At 42.5% G+C, this 18589-nt stretch overlaps 1 protein-coding gene across 10 annotated transcripts in view; it reads left to right on the forward strand.

The window, feature by feature from the left end:
• Positions 1–13876, forward strand: part of wu:fc17b08 (uncharacterized) — a 122893-nt gene extending 109017 nt beyond the window's left edge. For all 10 annotated transcript variants that reach the window (XM_048550889.2, XM_048550890.2, XM_048550891.2 and 7 more), the window contains one exon: positions 440–13876. In XM_048550889.2, coding sequence (XP_048406846.2) covers positions 440–5228 — 4789 coding nt within the window. In that variant the 3' untranslated portion in view covers positions 5229–13876. The remainder of the gene's footprint in view (positions 1–439) is intronic.
• The last annotated feature ends 4713 nt before the right edge of the window (positions 13877–18589 follow it).

Genomic DNA, 18589 nt, shown 5'->3' on the forward strand with positions numbered 1-18589 from the left:
TCGCTGGCTCGATCACTGTTCCACAAGATAGTGATAATTAGAAACAATTTGTGTACCGAAAATAAAAACCGTAAGTCTCTCCCCAGATGTTACCAGACCTGCTGCGTTTCTCCAACACTTTGCTGTTTTCTTGCAGATTTTCAATGTCTCTAGCATTTTGCTTTTATTCACAAACCTAAGATCCCTTTGGATGTATTGAAACTAATGAACTTGAACTTCATTTCAGAAAGGGAGTTTGAGGGGGACATCTTAAAAGAGTAAGATGGTGTTAATATATTCTGCATTAAAGCTTGTAAAAATTCTGCTACGGAGATATAGGTCCCACAGTCAGTGGTAACCAGTGAGATGAAATGTTTAGATAAAAGGAAGCCACACAGCTGTTGACTGAACCTGTTCATTTGAGGTGTAAATGTCTTCTTTTGTTTGCTTTTTTTCTTAGCAACAAGATACCAAGGCAAGAGGCCCAACACGACACGGAATCCTGGACTTCCCTAGATCAGTTTATGGCTAAGCTGTGTAGACATCATCAGATACAGTTTATGAACGTACTAAGCTACGTGCACAGTGAAGCAAGCCCAGTCGAGGAGCCCTCAGAATCCTCATCACATGAGGACATGGCCACATCCAGCCCGTCCCCTGTCCTTCTACGGCCTAAAAATTCTGAGGACCGAACTGGGAGAGGATCCATCTTACAGTCATATCCTTCCTCAAATCAAGAGATCCAAACACCAAACAAATTGAACAGCGAAAGCGTCGAGGAAGAAAACCAGCCAGCTCGGGAGGAGCTACTCCTGCTGGGAACTGAAACAAACAGAGTTGCTTCTGTTGAAAAGCCAACACCTAGAGGCTGCTGTAGCAGTGGAAATTATATAAAAAACTGCACTGAAGAGGCAGTGTTCTCCTCTATAGGTATGTGTACTACTGACTGTAATAAAACTAGGAGCATGGAGGGTCTACAAAAAGAAACTGTGAATCAAAAGGAAATCGATATCTCACAACTAGATCAGACCTCTAGTGAATGTGCACACATTAGTGCTGTTGCCCGATTAGAAGGAATATGTTCTAACAGCTGCGAGAACAAAACAGAGGGTGCAGTTGCTGGCAGAGCTCAGGTTGAAACTTCCCAAGTTCTTTCTGAGGAACTTTTGAACTTGAGTAAGAATTTGTCCAAAAATCAGAGTGGTTCACGGGGCAGTTCCAGAGCTATGTCTGATCACAAAACAATTAAACACACTTCGGTTCAGGGTGGATCTCGAGAACATACCAGTGCTACCAAAAGAATGGTCAAAAATAACCATGTGCTCACGACGGAGTCGAGCACCAAAGATTGGCTTCCCTCGAAGCCGCGTGCTGCTGTGCGTGACGCCAGTGGCCGTCTGAGATTGAAGCCACAGGCTCCTCCCACAAAAACAGCCAGAAAAAGCACCAGGGTGTCTGTACTGCGGGCTCGCTCTTCCATGCCCATGTGCCAATATGTGAACGAGCATGACAACCAGTGTGATATTGTTTACATCAGCAAGCCCATCACCGAATGCCGTTTTGATGCTCAGAGGTCCTTATCTTCCAGTCGAAAGACTGCACGGAAAAGCACACGTGGACATCTCTGCAATGAAGAATATTGGGAGCTAAAGACTGTCCGCACTTTGGCCAAGAGTCCAGCAATGGAGGCGAGAAAGGGCAACTGTCCCTCGTTAATTCCCATACCGTCTGCCCCAATGACTCCAAAACAAGCACTTATCCTGCCTGTCAGTGTGCCCATTTGTGTTTCTGTGGATGCTGGAACTGGTATTCACGGGGACCCTAAGGTGCAGCTGAAAGTCTCTCAGGAAGATAGTCAAGACTTTAGTTATTCAGAGAGTAAAGGGGAGCTGGTGGTTGAGCCGAGTCAGACCTGTCATTCACAGGAGACTGAGGTGGTTTTCCGGACTGAAAACAGCCCACAAGGGGATCCCGACAGACCTAGGGATCAGAGCAATACCTCTGATTCCAAAAGCCATTCTCTGGAAGTCAAGAACACACCGGTCTCAACCTTACAAATGAACAACTGCATTGCAACATATGCTGATTACCGAGTTCTTTGTGACAGCTTGCCAGCTGAAGATGGTGCTTGTGAGACCCCTGAACTAACAAAGCCATTGGAAAGGTGCGGGGACGCTCAAGGTCACCCTTCTGAACTGGAACAGTTAGTAAAAGAAAGTGATGCCACTACGGACATAGCATCAACAGTAGGCCCTCCAAACAATTTGCAGCCTGTTCCAGCTGATCAGAGCCAAAATCCATCTGTGACATCTTTAGAAAAAGTGAGCACCAGTTCGTTTTGCAGTGTTGAGGTTAAGGTCACTCCTGCTCACGAGCCCTGCAGCACTCGGCACTTCAGCAGCAGTGAAATATTAAACATTAACAAGACCACAATGACCAGTAGTCTCAGCTGTCCGTTATTAGAAGATCAGTGTATGGGGGATGCGGTTGAATCTCTTGGAGATGTGAATGAGGTACCGGTAGAAAAATTTTTAACTGAGATTGAAGGGCCCAGCATATCAGAACAGACACCTGAAGCAGTTGCTTGTTCTGTCATTCCCTGTGTAGTTTCATGTCCATCAATAATGTCCAGATGTAAAGAAGGGAGCAGTCACCTTGCTTCAGGAGTGTCTGTGCCGGACCTTATGGAAGGACCTCCCCAGGGAACTGATAATATGAGGTGTAATATTGCAATGAATGGATCAGCTTTGGAGAAGATGAAATTGGAAGACCTTGATGAAAATGTGCTTGACCAAAAGATGGAAGGAGACGTTAGCACTGAAGGAACTCCTGAGGATAAAAAGCAGAGAAGCCACTATGAGAAGACACTAGGCATCGCCACACCAGAGAAGAAAAAGCATCGTAGGAAATTGGAGCTAACTTCTTCAGACAGATGTTTACGGAGTCAGCAGCCTAGGCCAAAAGCTGTGGCTTGTCCCGATGACACAAAAGAACAGCCACCAGTTTGTGTTGATGGATTACTGGTACCCTGTCTCAGCATAAAACTCCTGAGAAGTCAAGGCGAGAGAGGGTACAAAAGGGAGGTGTGCATCAACAGAGTAACATCTGTTCAGTTTCCTACAGAGTGCTTCAACAAAATCCTTTTGGAAAGCATTGTTGACCCCGAGAGCAGAGTGTGTGAGTCCCTTACTTCCACATCTGAGCAAGATATTGCCAAAGCAAAAAAGGCAACTGTTCAGCCACTCTCCAAAAATCTCCTTTCGAAAGATTTTGAAAACTTGCAAGATGACGAGTTGGTGAATGATAATCTTATCAATGGAAGAGCGAGCTATGGGCAAGGTCGGATTCTCGAGGTCAGTGTTGATTCTAGATCATCGGCAGAACGAAAAGTTTCCTTCTCTGCTCACCATGTCAGAAACAATCAAGATTCAGAATCTTCTGATGGTTCGGTGGATGATATGCCTCCTGCTATCCAACAGCAGACCAGTTCAGGGAAGACAGATACCTGTAAAGAGAACTCAAAATGGGTAAGAGGAAGCATGATGAAAAGATTGACAAATGTGGGATCACTGCACCAAGCAGCCAAAGGAATGACCCCAAAAGTACCACCAGGAGATAAGGTTCTTGCTGGATCTCGTGCCTTGAGATGTTCAAGTATGTCCAACACAGAACCAGAGGCAGTAATGCTACAGGAGGACAGCAAATGCTTAAGTATGAATCAGCCTAGTGAATTTCACCAGGAGAATGAAGAACCTGAGCTGCTAGGTCTGAGTGATGCTGATGCTCCTGAACCAAGTCGGCCGAAGTTTTTGGACTGGTGCTCGGAGGATGAGAACCAGGAGCTGATCACCACCTTGAATGCCACGTATGAGAACATTCACAAGGCTTGGATTCAGATGGAGAAGGAAGTGCCAGTGATGCAGAAAGCAAAATGCAAGTCCGACCGGCTCAAGGAGATCTGGAAAAGTAAAAAGAGGGCACGCAAAGCAAGAGGACTGTATGACCATAAAATATCCCCAGTACAGAAACTCTTTATGACCAACTTCAACCTTGCCAGCATCTGTAAATGGTTCATGGAGACAACTGAGACCAGGTCTCTGATCATCGTTAAAAATGTCAGTGCCCGGAATCCAGTTGAGACCATGAAAGCTAAAACCTTCCTTCAGAAGAACTCCATGATCGGTCTCTTCCCCAGCCCCCAAGCAGAGCGGCTAAAGAAACACCTGAAAAAGTTTGCCATGGCATCTCCTGCTCGCAGCAATTGGAAGACTCGGGCACTGCTGCACAATGTTGCGAGGAGAGCTGCGACAGGGGCAGATGGAGCAGGACAGCAGCATTGGAGCTTTTCCTTAGATACTGGAGAAGGCCTGACTCCCAGGGACCTTTTTCTGGCCAAAGTGGAAAGTGACCCTGTCGAGGAGGATGGATTTCCTGGTAACAATACAGCAGCCCAGCCCTCCAAGCATTTGGGGTTGAAGAAACCGGTCAGTGCGTGGATCTTGCGGAAATATTCCAATATGAGAGGCAAGCTCCACAAATTGCAGCAGGGGAAGGAGCATGCTGGGAGGAAGGTTTTAGCCAAGCACAAGAGTGTCTGTATGAACCCCATGGTCTCACCCAAACTGACCTCGCAGGCCCAACTGGACTGCCCTGGAGCCCCTCTCCCCATCACCTCTCGGAAGTCTGAAGAGAGCAAAGGGAAGAGGAAGGCACCCAAGGACAGTCGCATTAAGGAACTCCGTGTGGGTCGAGTCAAGAGCAGCAAGTCTGAGGCAGGCCCTCCTGTTCTGCTGCCCAAATCCATGCCCAGACAGTTGCCTGCAAACCGGAAGTCCAGAGTGGAGGTCAACACTGCAAGGGCTCCAGCTCCCAAAAAGGCTGCTGCCAGTGGAAAAACCAATGTTCTATTCCCAAAAAGCACCGAGAAGAGGCTTTCTGGCGCTAACCTGAAAAATATTCCAAGGGTCAAGGGCTCATCCCAAAGTCGGGATGGGCCTAAAGGCAGGAAGACCAAAAGAAACAGCAGCAAAGAGTGTCGGATGAAACCTAACAAGAAAACAGCAGCGCCTTCAGTCAAGGCCAAGAAGGGCCTGAAGTCTGATGCCAAAAAGAGAAACAAGATGGCTACCCCAGGGAAGCGTAAGCGAAAGAGTGAAGTCACCTCAGAAGCTACACATAAAAAGAAACGCAAGTTAAATGAGAAGAGAGACCCTGTTCTCAATAGACGCAAGCGGACTGATGCAAAATGACACACTTCCTGAAGGACTAACTGTAAATTATTGTCTTTATACAACAGTCAACAAAAGATTGTTGACTGCCGAGAGCATTAATTGTCTAAGCTGCTTTTTATAATCTTGAAGCAAGCCTTTGAAATTGCAGAGGAAAGAACTCGTGTGATTTTTAATTTTATTTTTTTAAGCACGTGAGCATATAGCTTGTTGTAAAGAAAATACAGGGAGCTTCCTCCAACTGTGAATAGAGTTTTTATATGGTGCTATGGATGGTATTGTTTTCTTTTTCCTGTTTGTTTTTTTTATATACATATATATATATATATATATATAAAATATTGCCCTGGCTTAGGACTGAAATGAAAGCTGCAAGCGCAAACTGAAAAGAACAGTGCCTTATTTAATGATGAGAGGAAAAAGAAACAATTTTTTGCGTGTGTATCTGAGATTAAAGGCTTGCATTCACAATGGAGACTTACTTTATACTTGTTGCACCTCCACTTTCTGTAAGAAGAAAGCCATTGCAAATAGAATAATATAGCACAGAAAGAGGCTGTTTGGCCCATTGTCTATGTGCTGGCTCTTTGAAAGAGATATTCAATTACTACTACCACCTCCCCCCTCCGCATTAATCTCCTTTTTCGGGTATTTATTCAATTCCTATTTTGAAAGTTACTGTTGAATCTGCTTTCATGCTGTTTAAACCAATGTGTTCTGAATCATAACATCCCGATGTATAAACAAAAAGGTTTCCTTTACCGATTCTTTTTGCTGGTTTACCTTGAGTTTGTATTCTCTATTTTCAGACCCTCCTGCCAGTAGAAAATTTCTCTGCATGCTAAATCAGCACAACATTTCTTCATTTTAAATATCTCCTTAGTTCAAATTTCCAATCTCTGTCTCCCCTTATCCAATCCCACCTGCAAACCAGGGCTTTACCTGTTAAATTATTCAAATGATTCTGCTTTCATTGAGCTGCTCAGACCCCATTCCACATGATAATTACTCAGACTGCAATCTATGTTGTTCATTACCGGTTTCTACAGGATCCCCTCAGCCAACGTCTTCCAAGGCTGGAAAGCTAAGATCATCTTCCTATATAGCTCAAGATCATTTACATAGCTCTTCCTATCCCACTTTCACTTCTCCTCCATGACTCAGTAGCCAACGCTGAAGATGAGGTGAGGGCTCAGCATGTTCACTTCAAGCCTGACTGTCTCCCATATTTCCTATTGTTTTTTACTCTATAATTTATTTGACTAAGTGTGCCATTGAGATAACGATGGTAAAAGCAGACACACTTGCGGATTTCTCCTATTCTTGTAGAATTCACAGAATTGTGCAGTATAGAAAGAGGCCACTTAGGCAGCAATGCCCATTTGAAAGGTTGCCCAATTAGCCTGGTATCCTTTGCTTTCTCCATTGCCCTGAAATGTGTTTTTCCTTACCTCAAGTGTATACAGTTGCTTCTGATAAATTATTATTGGATCATCCTTTCCAGTGTTCCTCTCTGACCTTCATGTTTAGTTTAGTAATTTTTTTATTTTAAAAATTCTTCTTGTCTTTGAGGCTCCCTGATGGGCCTAGTGGTATTATTGCTGAATTATTAATCCAGAAAGCTGGGTAATGCTCCAGGGCCTGGGTTCTAATCTTACTGTGGTGGATAGTGGAATTTGAATTTGAATTTAAAAATCTGGAATTGAGAGCCTAATGATGACCATGTCGATTGTCGGGAAAAACCCGTTTTGTTCACTGTTATCCTTCAGGGAAGGTAACAGCCAATCTTACCTGCTGTGACCCACGTGACTGCAGATCCACAGCAATATTGATTGACTCTTAACTGCCTTCTGGGGAAATTTGATAATGGGCACACTTAGCAACATTCACATCCCATGAAAGAACTTCAGAAATGCCAGCCAGCAAGCCATGGGATGCAGTGGTCATTCTTAAGCCCACTTTGGAGTCTTTAATAAATGCTGAATGAAAAGTGAACTGTGTTGTAGCTTCTTGTGGTAGGGCAGATCAGAGATGAGCAAATCCAGCATTGTCATGACAAGATAAAGAACAAAGAATTGGAATGGCCAGTAGTGCTGAAGTGTTAAAATCACAAGTTTGTTGGACTACTTGAGATTTTTTTAAAAAATTGAATCACCCTGTCCTGAGGTGTTATGACACACCTCTGGACCACATGGGACTTGAACCCAGGCCTGTGGGCTCAGAGATGAGGTCACAACAAGAGCCTCCCTATTCTAAACTGCGACTGAATTCCCTAATATTTTAGCAAGTGGTTTTCGCTGATTTAACCAACCTCAAGCTTTTGTGAAGGTTAAGGTGTTGTAGGGTGTTGTGTTAGCTCTTTCAGAATTACTTGCAACCTTCCTCCCCACCCCCAAAAAATACCAACTTAAAGGGCAACTCCCCCTCCTGCTGTTCCCTTTCCTCACAATCCCTCATGTTTTCTCAGCGAAAGCTGTTTTCTCCAGCTGTGGATGAGTAGTGAATAAAACTCCTGAAACATAGGAAAAGTTGCTGGACATTTAAAGTTAAAAGAAAATCCTGGAAGGGAGCACTTATGAAGGGTTTTGAGCACAAGTTTGTTCAAACAAAGGATCTGACCTACAACATGAATCTCTTCACTCCTAAAAGAGTTGCACAGCAGGTTGAGGTGAAGATCTTAGAAGGTGACAGACTTGGGGCGGGGGGATGGGGTGTAAGAAGAAAGTGGTATGAGTGAAGGCAAGATAGCTTTTTCTGAGAGCCATTCAAGCCACAACAGGCCAAATGGCATTCTATACCCTCTTTCTCTAACTCTTCAGTCTCTGTGTTTTTCAAGCATTTTCTGATTTTTGGTTAAACGGACAAATTAGCATTGCATCATAATCCAGTAGGACTTAAACTGCAGCTTTGCAACAAGAGAATGCAAATGGACTTTACAAGCATTGCAGAATTACATCACAATGTGATAACATTGGGCCCAGTTGGCCATTCTGATGTTTATCCTCCAAACTCGATGTCGCCTGTCTTTTCCCATCTAATTCTATCAGCAAACCTCTTATATGTTCCTCCTCACATCTTTAAAGTAAGATTTAAATGTATCAACATTATCAGTTTGAACCTCTATGCACGAGAGTTTCCCATTCTCAATACTTTCTGGGTCAAGGATTTTCTTCTAAATTCCCAATTTTTTTTTTCAGTGACTATCTTATACCTCTGGTTTTGCTGTCTGAGTGGAATTTCTGCATTAACTTCCTTTTTTAATAAGGGATTGATTTGGAGAAGCTCCTGATTTGGTACTGCGCATCATGTAATTTGTCCATTCCCTTTTGCCCTTCATGGAGTGTCTCTCCTAGATTTCTAATTTTTTTTTGTCCTCACGCACCGTTGATTCCAATAATAAGCAATAAAATTTTGTACCACTTAAATGATGAGCGATTGGCTACTACACAGTGCCTTGTTGTTCATCCTTGTTTCTATGCAAGAGTTTTGTGAAGTAATACTTGTTATAATATTGAATATTGATGCCTGGTGGTGGTTGGTTGAATTGTGACAGCAGTGGCAATCCGAGACCATGCAGCAGGAGCTGCTACGTTGCCAGAATTAAGCCATCCTTGGGTCATGAAACTAGCCTTGTAATGTTGGTAATGCAGTGGACACAGTGTTAATATTTTGACAAACATGGCAGCTTTTTTGCGCACATTGAAATCCAACAGTTATGAAGCACTATTTTACCTTTGTGTGAACACTCCCTGCGTTTCAGACTTAGTTATTTGGTATGATGCTCACTGAAACTTACAGTGAACATGATGATTATTCCTGTTTTGATTCATTTCAGTAATGGAGGAAGGTGGCATGTCATGAAATGGTTTAGGAGGATAGGTTAGATATGGTGGTAATACAAGATGGTTTCCACCTCAACCAATTTCCTTTTCCATCATTGATGTGAAAGCCTAGGTGTCTATGTCGTGTTTGTGCATGACCTCTGTATTCATTGACATACACTATTTTTCTTGTCTGGCAATGTCTTGGTTTTAAAATTTTTGTTCATGTTTCAAAATCCATCCTTAGCGCTGCACCTTCCATTCCCTAATCCTCCAAGAATGCTCTGCTCTTCTCCAATTTTGGTCTCTTTATTGTCACCCCAAAATCTGTACTTCCCAAGTTTTGGACCCAGACTGCTGGAATTCCCTCACTAAGCAGCTTTGTCTCTCTTTTGCTTCTTCACACCTGCCTCTTTGTAGCTTTTGGCTCCTTGCTCCAGTATCTCCTTCTGTCAACTTCCATTTGGTACTCTTGTGAAGTATTTTGGAATGGTTCACAACATTTAAAGTTACTGTATATAAATGCATAAATAATTTGTCTCTTGCTTGTACCAGCATGTAGGAGAAAATAGTTTGTGGACATGTGAAGGCAGCAGTGTTGGAACAAAGCTAATGGGATGTGCAAGCATGGGAGGGTGAAACAGATGTGCAATTCTTGTCTCAGGCTTCCATGCTCTGTCAACCCATTTGATGTCCATTCAACATCTTCCTATTTGTAGCTTTTATTTTAAAAAAAATGTATGTTGAAATGCTGAACTGTATCATCATCCCAGTAGTCATATATAAAAGAGTCAGCCATAACAGAACAACTGGGTAGGACACTTTTTTAAAAATAAGGTGTCTCAGGTTGGCAGTTTATCATTGTGTTGCAGAATAGGGCTCCTACTTAACTTCCCTTAGTCCCTTTTAATGTGGAGCTCTGAGAGGAGGAATGAAGTGCACACCGTGCTCAGGTGCTGCTTTTTTTTCTTCGGGATTTACAAGGGCATTAAGTTCCAAGTTCATTTTTAGTTTTGGTCATGAGCCACGGCACCACTCTCCATCACTACTAAACACATACACATGCACATAAACTTCTGTTTCACCCCAACCCTCCCACAATAATGTTGTCTTCCAGTGTCTGAGAAGCAGAAAAAAAACTGGTTTGCTCTCCATGCTGGGAGAGGCTTCTTTGCAAAAAAGTGCACATATGGAACATACCCTCCACAATACTAAAAGCCATTGGTTATTTGCTATCTAAACCATACCTGGCTAACAGCAAAGAACTGTATCCAGCAAGCACTTTAGAACAGCCAGGTGGCAGGCAGAATTTGAAACACATAATGAAAATTTCTCAAGATTAGTTTCTAAGGTGACCTTAAAGCTGAGCTTCAGCTAATCACCGTTTTCTTTTTCCATCTTCTGGTTCCCTGCACCAATCTGGTAGCCTAACTCTACCAAGTATTGTCCTCTGTAACAGGTTACTAACATGGTATTGTCCTGATTTTATTAGGTTTTTGGCATACTAAGATTGCAGGTAGACTTAGCTTTACTTAAATTTCAACTGTTTGGTAACAAGCTTTTGGCTCTTATCATTGTGGAAATCACTCGTGCAAATCTGTTGGTTCTGTGCCTCGGGTAAAGGCAGCAAATTCCTAGCAGAGTTGGAGAGATTGATGCTTGGTGATAGAATGAACAGCTCCGTCGGCATAATCATAAACTCTGTTTTTAAATTATTAAAATGCTGGCCCGCTCATCTTGATGTTGCAAGTGTGTTCAGGCAAATGTGTTTTATAATGTGAATTGCATACCCTGGTGTGTTTCAAAATTATAAAATGCATGTAGAATATTTTTATAAGAATACATGAAGCAATGGGACTTGTGTGCACATAAATTTGTTCTTGTTGAGTTTGCAGCTCGTACAGTGACCCAGGTACAGGGTGGTTTATCTGCCATTCCCCTCCTGCTTGAAATACTGAGTCATTCCTGGAAATTGCAGAAACACTGTTCTGCTATGACAATTTATTTAGCACTTTGGGTATGATGAGTTGCATGGTCATTATCTTGGGATAGTGATGAGTCATATCATTTTCCACTGGACAGTTTTGCTGGCATGTTGGTAAATTTGCCAATTTTTTCTGCCAGGTTGGCTGTAGAGAATGTGATGTTGAATCAAGAGCTACGGGGGGAGTGCAGGGAAGTGGAGTTGAAATGCCCATCAGCCAGGATTTAAATGGTGGAGTGGACTTGATGGGCCGAATGGCCTTACTACCACTCCTATGTCTTATGTTCGAGAGTTTATTAATGTATAAGTCAGTAAGTAACTTAATGGGGTTAGCATGCAATCAGTGGGAATTGAAATTGAAAGGCTAGTTGCAGGCAAGGACTTTCTAAAATCACACAACATTCAGGAAAGTTTGTTTCTGTGATTGCTAAATTCAGTTATTGGTATGTGTTAATCAACCCATTCTAAGCAGTGGCTGTTCCTTGGCCAATCAATAGCTTCTTGCAAAAAAAAAAAATTGGAATCCGTTTTCCCAGTTGCAACTTGTTCTGGTTCAAATCTGAGTTGTTTTATTGGGGTAACAATATCGAGGGAGGTAGAAGGTGTTCGGGTACAGCTGGTGGAACAGAGCATGAGGGGTTGAATGACTCAATCCTGATTCTAAAATCCATAGAAAACAAGGGGATATACATCATGTTTCAGTTGCCTGGAGTCATTATGAACAATTCTGGGCACTGTACATTAGGTAGGACGTATTGGCCTTGCAGAAAGAATTTTAGAATCTCTATAATGTGGAAGCAGGCCATTAGGCCCATTTACCTCCACACCAGCCTTCCAAAGGACATCCCACCTAGACCCACCCTATCCCTGTAACCCTGTATTTCCCACAGCTAATCCACCTAACCCCCACATCTTTGGAGTGTGGGAGAAAACCACAGTACTCAGAGAAAACTCATGCAGACACTGGGAGAATGTGCAAACTCAACACAGGTGGTTGCCCAAAGCTGGAATTGAACCCGGGATGTTGACGTGTGAGGTAGCACTGAGCTATTGTGCTGCCCTGAGCACCGTTTACATTTACCGCAATGAAAACATGGACACTAAGCATTAATTTAAGAGGGGAGATTACACAAACCAGGCTTGTATGGCCTGGAATTCAGAAGTTCAAAGGATCATTTGGTCTGATGTTTTAAGTGTATTGACAGTGGGTATAGTGGAAGCATTTGGGGAGCCAAGGTTTAGGGGACATAGTCTAAAGGTTTGTGTCAGACTGTCCAAAAGCAAAATTAGGAAACACTTGTTCACACACTAGGTGGTAGGAGTTTGCAGCTTTTCAACAAATAGCAGTTGATTCTGGGTCAGTTGTTTCTCAGTGAGAATGAGAAGTAACCAAGGCACCTAAGCTCCCAAAACCAAAGATAGTGAAATAAGGATTGCAGATTTTCTAACACCACAGAAAATGTCGCAAGTGAAAATTTTGGAAAGACGTGCAATGGAACAAAATTTTGCTAATTCAGCCCCATAAATTGTGTCCTTGGGAGTGAATCAATGAGACCCTTTTGTTGACCATAGACAAGTTTCAAAAAGCGGAGAACTGAAAATTACAATTTTTAAAATGCTACAAGACACTTAAAGCAAAGAATTTGTCTTTTTCAAGATAGAAATGGCCCAGTCATGGAATTAGATACAGATTTATTCTGTCTGGCTATCTCAAAGCATCTGGGATTTCTGGCATCTGATTACATATTACTTATTTTTGATAACGTTCTTCTCCTTAATCATTGGCTTTCTTTGATTTGAAAAAATCCATTAATAAAAGTGACAGTGGTAGAATAGGCAGTAATTTTGTTTATGTAGATGTTAGAAACGTTAAAATCAATTTGATTGGGCATTGCCTGTTAGTAACTCAATGTCTTTCAATATTCACTATGAAAAAATCTCAGTATTTTCTCACAGGTTTTTAAAATAAGCTTTTCTTTAAATTCAAAGCAAGTTGATTGTGCTCCTGTAAATAATATTATTTATGGTAAATGTGTTAGGTTTTATATTTTAAAAAAAATCTACCGAAATTTTAATTACACAGGGGAGAACCTTTCACAAGAAGGATATTTAAAGAGTAAATTCTCAGTCCATTGTATTGGATCAGAAATCACTTGACATGAAGCTATTGTTGAACAGGTTTATTTGAAAATGCAAGAGTTCAGATCCTCACTCCTGCTCCAGGTGTTCGTGAGAGAGGTGATATCAGACACAGAATTTATAAGTAAAAGATTGAAGGCTCACACCATGAACTAAACAAACGTAAGATGCTGTTAAATCTTTAATCAGTTGGAAGGTTTTAATTGATTAATATGTGTATGTGAATCACCAAATTCCTTTCATGTCACTGTCCTGAGAGACCTAAAGGTTTTATCATTGTCAAGAAGAGGTGATATTTTAGGTCAGACAATGTATGTTAGATGTGAGGCCTTGTTTAGATTTGGTTTGTGTTTTGGCTTGGAGTCAGCCTGGTTTTATTTCTAAAACAGGAATTTATAAAACGCCACATTGACTGTCTATAAATTGTGTGCTTACTGAACAAAATAGAATGTATTTGCAAATACAAATTCACCCCATACTTGTGGATACATTCTATTTTTTTCAAAAAGCGTCCAATTTATAGACAGTGATAACAAAGTGTGGAGCTGGATGAACACAGCTGGATGAGATGCTGCTGGGCCTGCTGTGTTCATCCAGCTCCACACTTTGTTATCTTGGATTCTCCAGCACCTGCAGTTCCCATTATCACTGATACAATTTATAGACAGTGGTGTTTTACAAATTCCTAATTTAGAAATAGAAACAGTCTGACTCCAAACCAAAACACAGATTCTAAACAAGGCTTCACACCTAACATGCATTATCTGACCTAAAGCATCACCTCTTCTTTACATTGAGTTGCTTGAAAGGAATTTGGGGATTTACATACACACATTAATCAATTAAAACTTCCGAACTAATTAAAGATTTAACAGCATCTTAGGTTTGTTTAATACATCCTCATCAGGGGTATGGCCTTTTGATCTTTTAGAACAAAGAAAATTACAGCACAGGAACAGGCCCTTCGGCCCGGCACCGACCCAGATCTTTTATCTAAACCTGTCACCAATTTTCCAAGATAACAAAGTGTAGAGCTGGATGAACACAGCAGGTCGAGCAGGAAAGCCAGAAATTTTCTGAAGGAGGGTCTAGACCAGAAACGTCAGCTTTCTTGCTCCCCTGATGCTGCTTGGCCCGCTGTGTTCATCCAGATCTACACCTTGTTATCTCAGATCCTTCAGCACCTACAGTTCCTGCTATCTCTGAAGCTGTTTTCCAAGGAGCTGTATTCCGCTGCTCCTTGCCCATTTGTGTATCTGTCGAGATACGTCTTACATGATGCTATCATGCCTGCCTCTCCCACCTCCATTCCAGGCACCCACCACCCTCTGTGTAAAGAACTTTCCACTCAAATCCCTTAAACTTCTCCCCTCTCGCCTTGAAGTCGTGACCCGTAGTAATGGAGTCCCCCACTCTGGGTGGGGGTTGGGGGTGGAAAAGCTTCCTGCTATCCACCCTGTCTATACCTCTCATGATTTTGTAGGCCTCAATCAGCTCCCCCCACAACCTCCATTTTCCCAATGTAAATAATCCTAATCTACTCAACCTCTCTTCATAGCTAGTGCCTTCCATACCAGGCAACATCCTGGTGAATCTCCTGTGCACCCTCTCCAAAGCATACACATCCTTTTGGTAATGTGGTGACCAGAACTCTCTGCAGTATTCCAAATGTGGTCGAATCAAAGTCCTATACAACTGCAACATGACCTGCCAACTCTTGTATTCAATAGCCCGTCCGATGAATGAAAGCATGCCGTATGCGTTCTTGATCACTCTATCGACCTGCGTTGCCACCTTCAGGGTACAGTGGACCTGAACACCCAGATCTCTCTGTACATTAATTTTCCCCAGGGCTTTTCCATTTACTGTATAGTTCACTCTTGAATTGGATCTTCCAAAATGCATCACCTCGCATTTGCCTGGATTGAACTCCATCTGCCATTTCTCCACCCAGCTCGCCAAGCTATCTATATTCTGCTGCATTCTCCGACAGTCCCCTTCACTATCTGCTACTCCACCACTCTTAGTGTCATCTGCAAACTTGCTAATCAGACCATCCATACCTTCCTCCAGATCATTTATGTATATCTCACACAACAGTGGCCCCAACACGGATCCCTGTGGAACACCACTGGTCACCGTTCTCCAATTTGAGATACTCCCTTCCACTGCAACTCTCTGTCTCCTGTTGCCCAGCCAGTTCTCTATCCGTCTAGCTAGTACACCCTGGACCCCATGCAACTTCAGTTTCTCCAACAGCCTACTTTGGGGAGCCTTAAGAGATGCCTTACTGAAGACCATTCAAAGCCCATTTGAAAGTCCATTTTACTTACAAATTCTGTCTCTGATACTACCTCTTTCACTTCCACCTGAAGGAGGAGTGAGGCTCTGAAAGCTTGTGTTTTCAAATAAACCTGTTGGACTATAGCCTGGTGTCGTGTGACTTCTGATTTTGTCCACCCCAGTCCAATACTGGCACCTCCACATCCGTCGCTGTATTGGGTAAGGATTTGGTGGAGTTTAGGGTTCAGGGGGAAAGGAGAAAACGTAGGAGGATTTTATTCCAACCATAACCTCCTTCAGTGTGAACTTGTGACAGGTACAACTGAACATCAAGACATTTGGGATAACAACAGCGTAGTGTTCACTGGGCCCTTCCCAGTGCAATGGTCAGTTCAGCTGTTAGAACCCTTCCATCTCATGTCTGACAGTTGTTCAAGTTTAGTATTTGTAATAGAATCCCCATAATACGTACTGTGTGATGCATGGTTCATACCTCACTATTAGAACTTAAAGAAAAATAATTAAAGCTTTATTTATAAAAAATTTGTGGATTATATTGTGTTACAATGATGTGACTGTAACTAACTGTTTGCTTTAAGTTCACAATAGTAAATTGGATGTTCTTTATTTACTGTGCTCCTTCTGCTTTCTCTTCCCCTGCTTATGTGCCTCTCCTCTTAACCACCACCTCTCATTCCCTTTCCTACTCTCTGACTCCCTTTTGTGTCCTGTGTCTTCATTTGTTCTTGCTATCTGCCCCATATTTCCCCATGCCAATTTCTCCTGTCCGCTTTCCCTCTTCTTTCCCATCTCTCCTTTGACTTGCTCTCCCCTTTCCCCTCGCCTCCCCCTTCCTTTCCCTTATCGTCCTACTTCCAACTCTCCCCCCTCTCCCATCATCCTCTTCAGTCACATTCTGTTCTTTCCCCACGCTGTCTCCCCATTCCCCTTTTCTGTCTTCCTCCATGCTCCCACTCCCCCATCCACCTCTTCCTCTTACTCTCCTCCTCCTCTTCCCCACTCCCACCTCTTCATCCTTACCTATATACCCTCCTCTCCCTCTGTTCCCGAACTCTATCCACATCCACCCTCCTATTCCACTCCTTTTTCCTCGCTCTCACTCTTAGTATATTGGAATTGTATGCAACCTGTTTACTTCAGTTGTAACCTCTATTCAAGTCTAGTTTGCCTGTTGCTGATCATTGGGGGAAATAATGCTAACTTGATGTCTTAAGCCAAGTCTTCGATTTTTAATTCTCCAGTTTCTCCCAGAGTTGAATTATTATTTTTGATTTATTTTCATTCCTATTTGTGTTTTTTGATCGTTCAAGTATCAGTTTTGCTGTTTAAACTGCCCATTCCTAATGTGTGTATTTTATTAAATCTTATTAAAGCATAACTTGATTATTTTCCTCTCCCGTGTCTTTGCTGCAGAGAGAATTGAATGCTTAGATGTGAGGTTGCTAAAGAAGAATATTGAAGCTGCCCTCATTGGTATGGTTATCACATGTGGAGCTGAGAGAAGTCCCAGGTTTGAGAGAGAATTTGCATTTCTATGAGCACCTTTTCATGACTGAGTAGCCCCAAAGTCCCATCACAAAGTAGGTGTTTGAGCCAGGTAAGGTTGAAGGTTCAATTTCCACACCAGAGATTTGAGCACACCAACTGGACACTTCCAGTGCAGTTCTGAGGAACCGAGAGGTTCCACCTTTTCAGAAGAAATGTTAAACCATGGCCCCATTAGGTGGCTATAAGAGCTGCCATGGCTCTATTAAGTTTTGCCTGAATCCTGACCACTAATCCCTTAATAAACGTTGCAGTTTTAAAAGAAAATCTTGTTACTTCTCAGTTATTTGATCTGTAAGTTGCTGTGCGTAAATAGGCAACTATGTTTTCTCCACTACAGCAGTGTCTACACTTCAGATGTAACCTTACATGCTTCAAAGCACTTTGGGATATCTTGAGGATTGGAAAAGTAAGGACATTAGAGCTCATGTTGAGCATAAATGCCAGTATTGATCTATATAATTTTATATTTTGTCCTTGCCACCCTGATGCTGCTTGTTTTCTACATTGAGGTGATGTGCACTGGTGTGCTTTTTGCCATGTGTTGAAGATAATGCCAATAACACAGTTATGTTAGAATTTCACCTCCACACAATCCTTCCTAAATCAGCTAATTTCTCAGCCACTGGTTTTTCAGATCATTCTCTGGCATAGGGAACTCAGTCTGGGTTCCTGATTCTGATCACTGCTACTCTCAGGAGTGTGACCATATAGGTCTGCTGGGTGCAGACTGGAGTCTACTCAAAGACAACGATGTAACAAGGATGTCCCAAAGCATTTTAGGAACTTAGGATGAGGCCATTTGGCCCCTGGAGCCTGTTCACTATTCAGCAAGATCACGTTTGATCATCTACCTTAATGCTATTTTCTCACATGACTCCTATGCATTTTGTTGAATTATGAATAACTTGTTTACTTAAGTTTTTGAACTGTAATCACTGCTGCAGTGTGATTTGTTTGCATTTGTAGGAGATTGTTGCAAGAGAGAAAAACTGCTCTTTAATAATGTTAGTTAAGAGCTAAATATTGGCCAGATCAGATGTGATTTCCCCATTTGGAATTCACTAACAAGTCTAACATGGCTGTTGAACACATTAGTGCAGTGTGCCTGTGGAATGATCCCTCAGGGAGCCCGCCTGTGACATTAGAAGGTGAAAGTATGCAACAGAGTGTCAGACATTCTTTTACTGAACCTTTTGACTGAGGTCACGGGCATTTTGTGCTTGAGCTTCACTGCAGCTCACAAATTCCACGAATCCACAAGTGATTCTGGGCTGTGTACCACTGTGTTCTGTACATTCAGGAAACCACCCAGGAGGGAAAAGTTGGCAGAGCTTGACCCAAAGTTTAACCATTGATACTGCTCAGGCATAGTGTGAAGCAAGTTGTATAGTCCACACATTGGCCTACTTCAAGCTCGGCTACTGAGGCTTGTTCAGCACCACACAGTGTCAGCATGATGACGCATTGGGTCACGTACTTGCCTCCGGTACACTAGAAGTGAGGACAGCAATATCTAGCCTGAGGGTTGGTTTGCAGAGGGGAAATTGGTAACAATCTGTTGACACTCGAGTGCAGTAATGCATTGG

Source organism: Stegostoma tigrinum, chromosome 20, assembly GCF_030684315.1.
Source record: "Stegostoma tigrinum isolate sSteTig4 chromosome 20, sSteTig4.hap1, whole genome shotgun sequence".
Classification (NCBI taxonomy): Eukaryota; Metazoa; Chordata; class Chondrichthyes; order Orectolobiformes; family Stegostomatidae; genus Stegostoma; species Stegostoma tigrinum.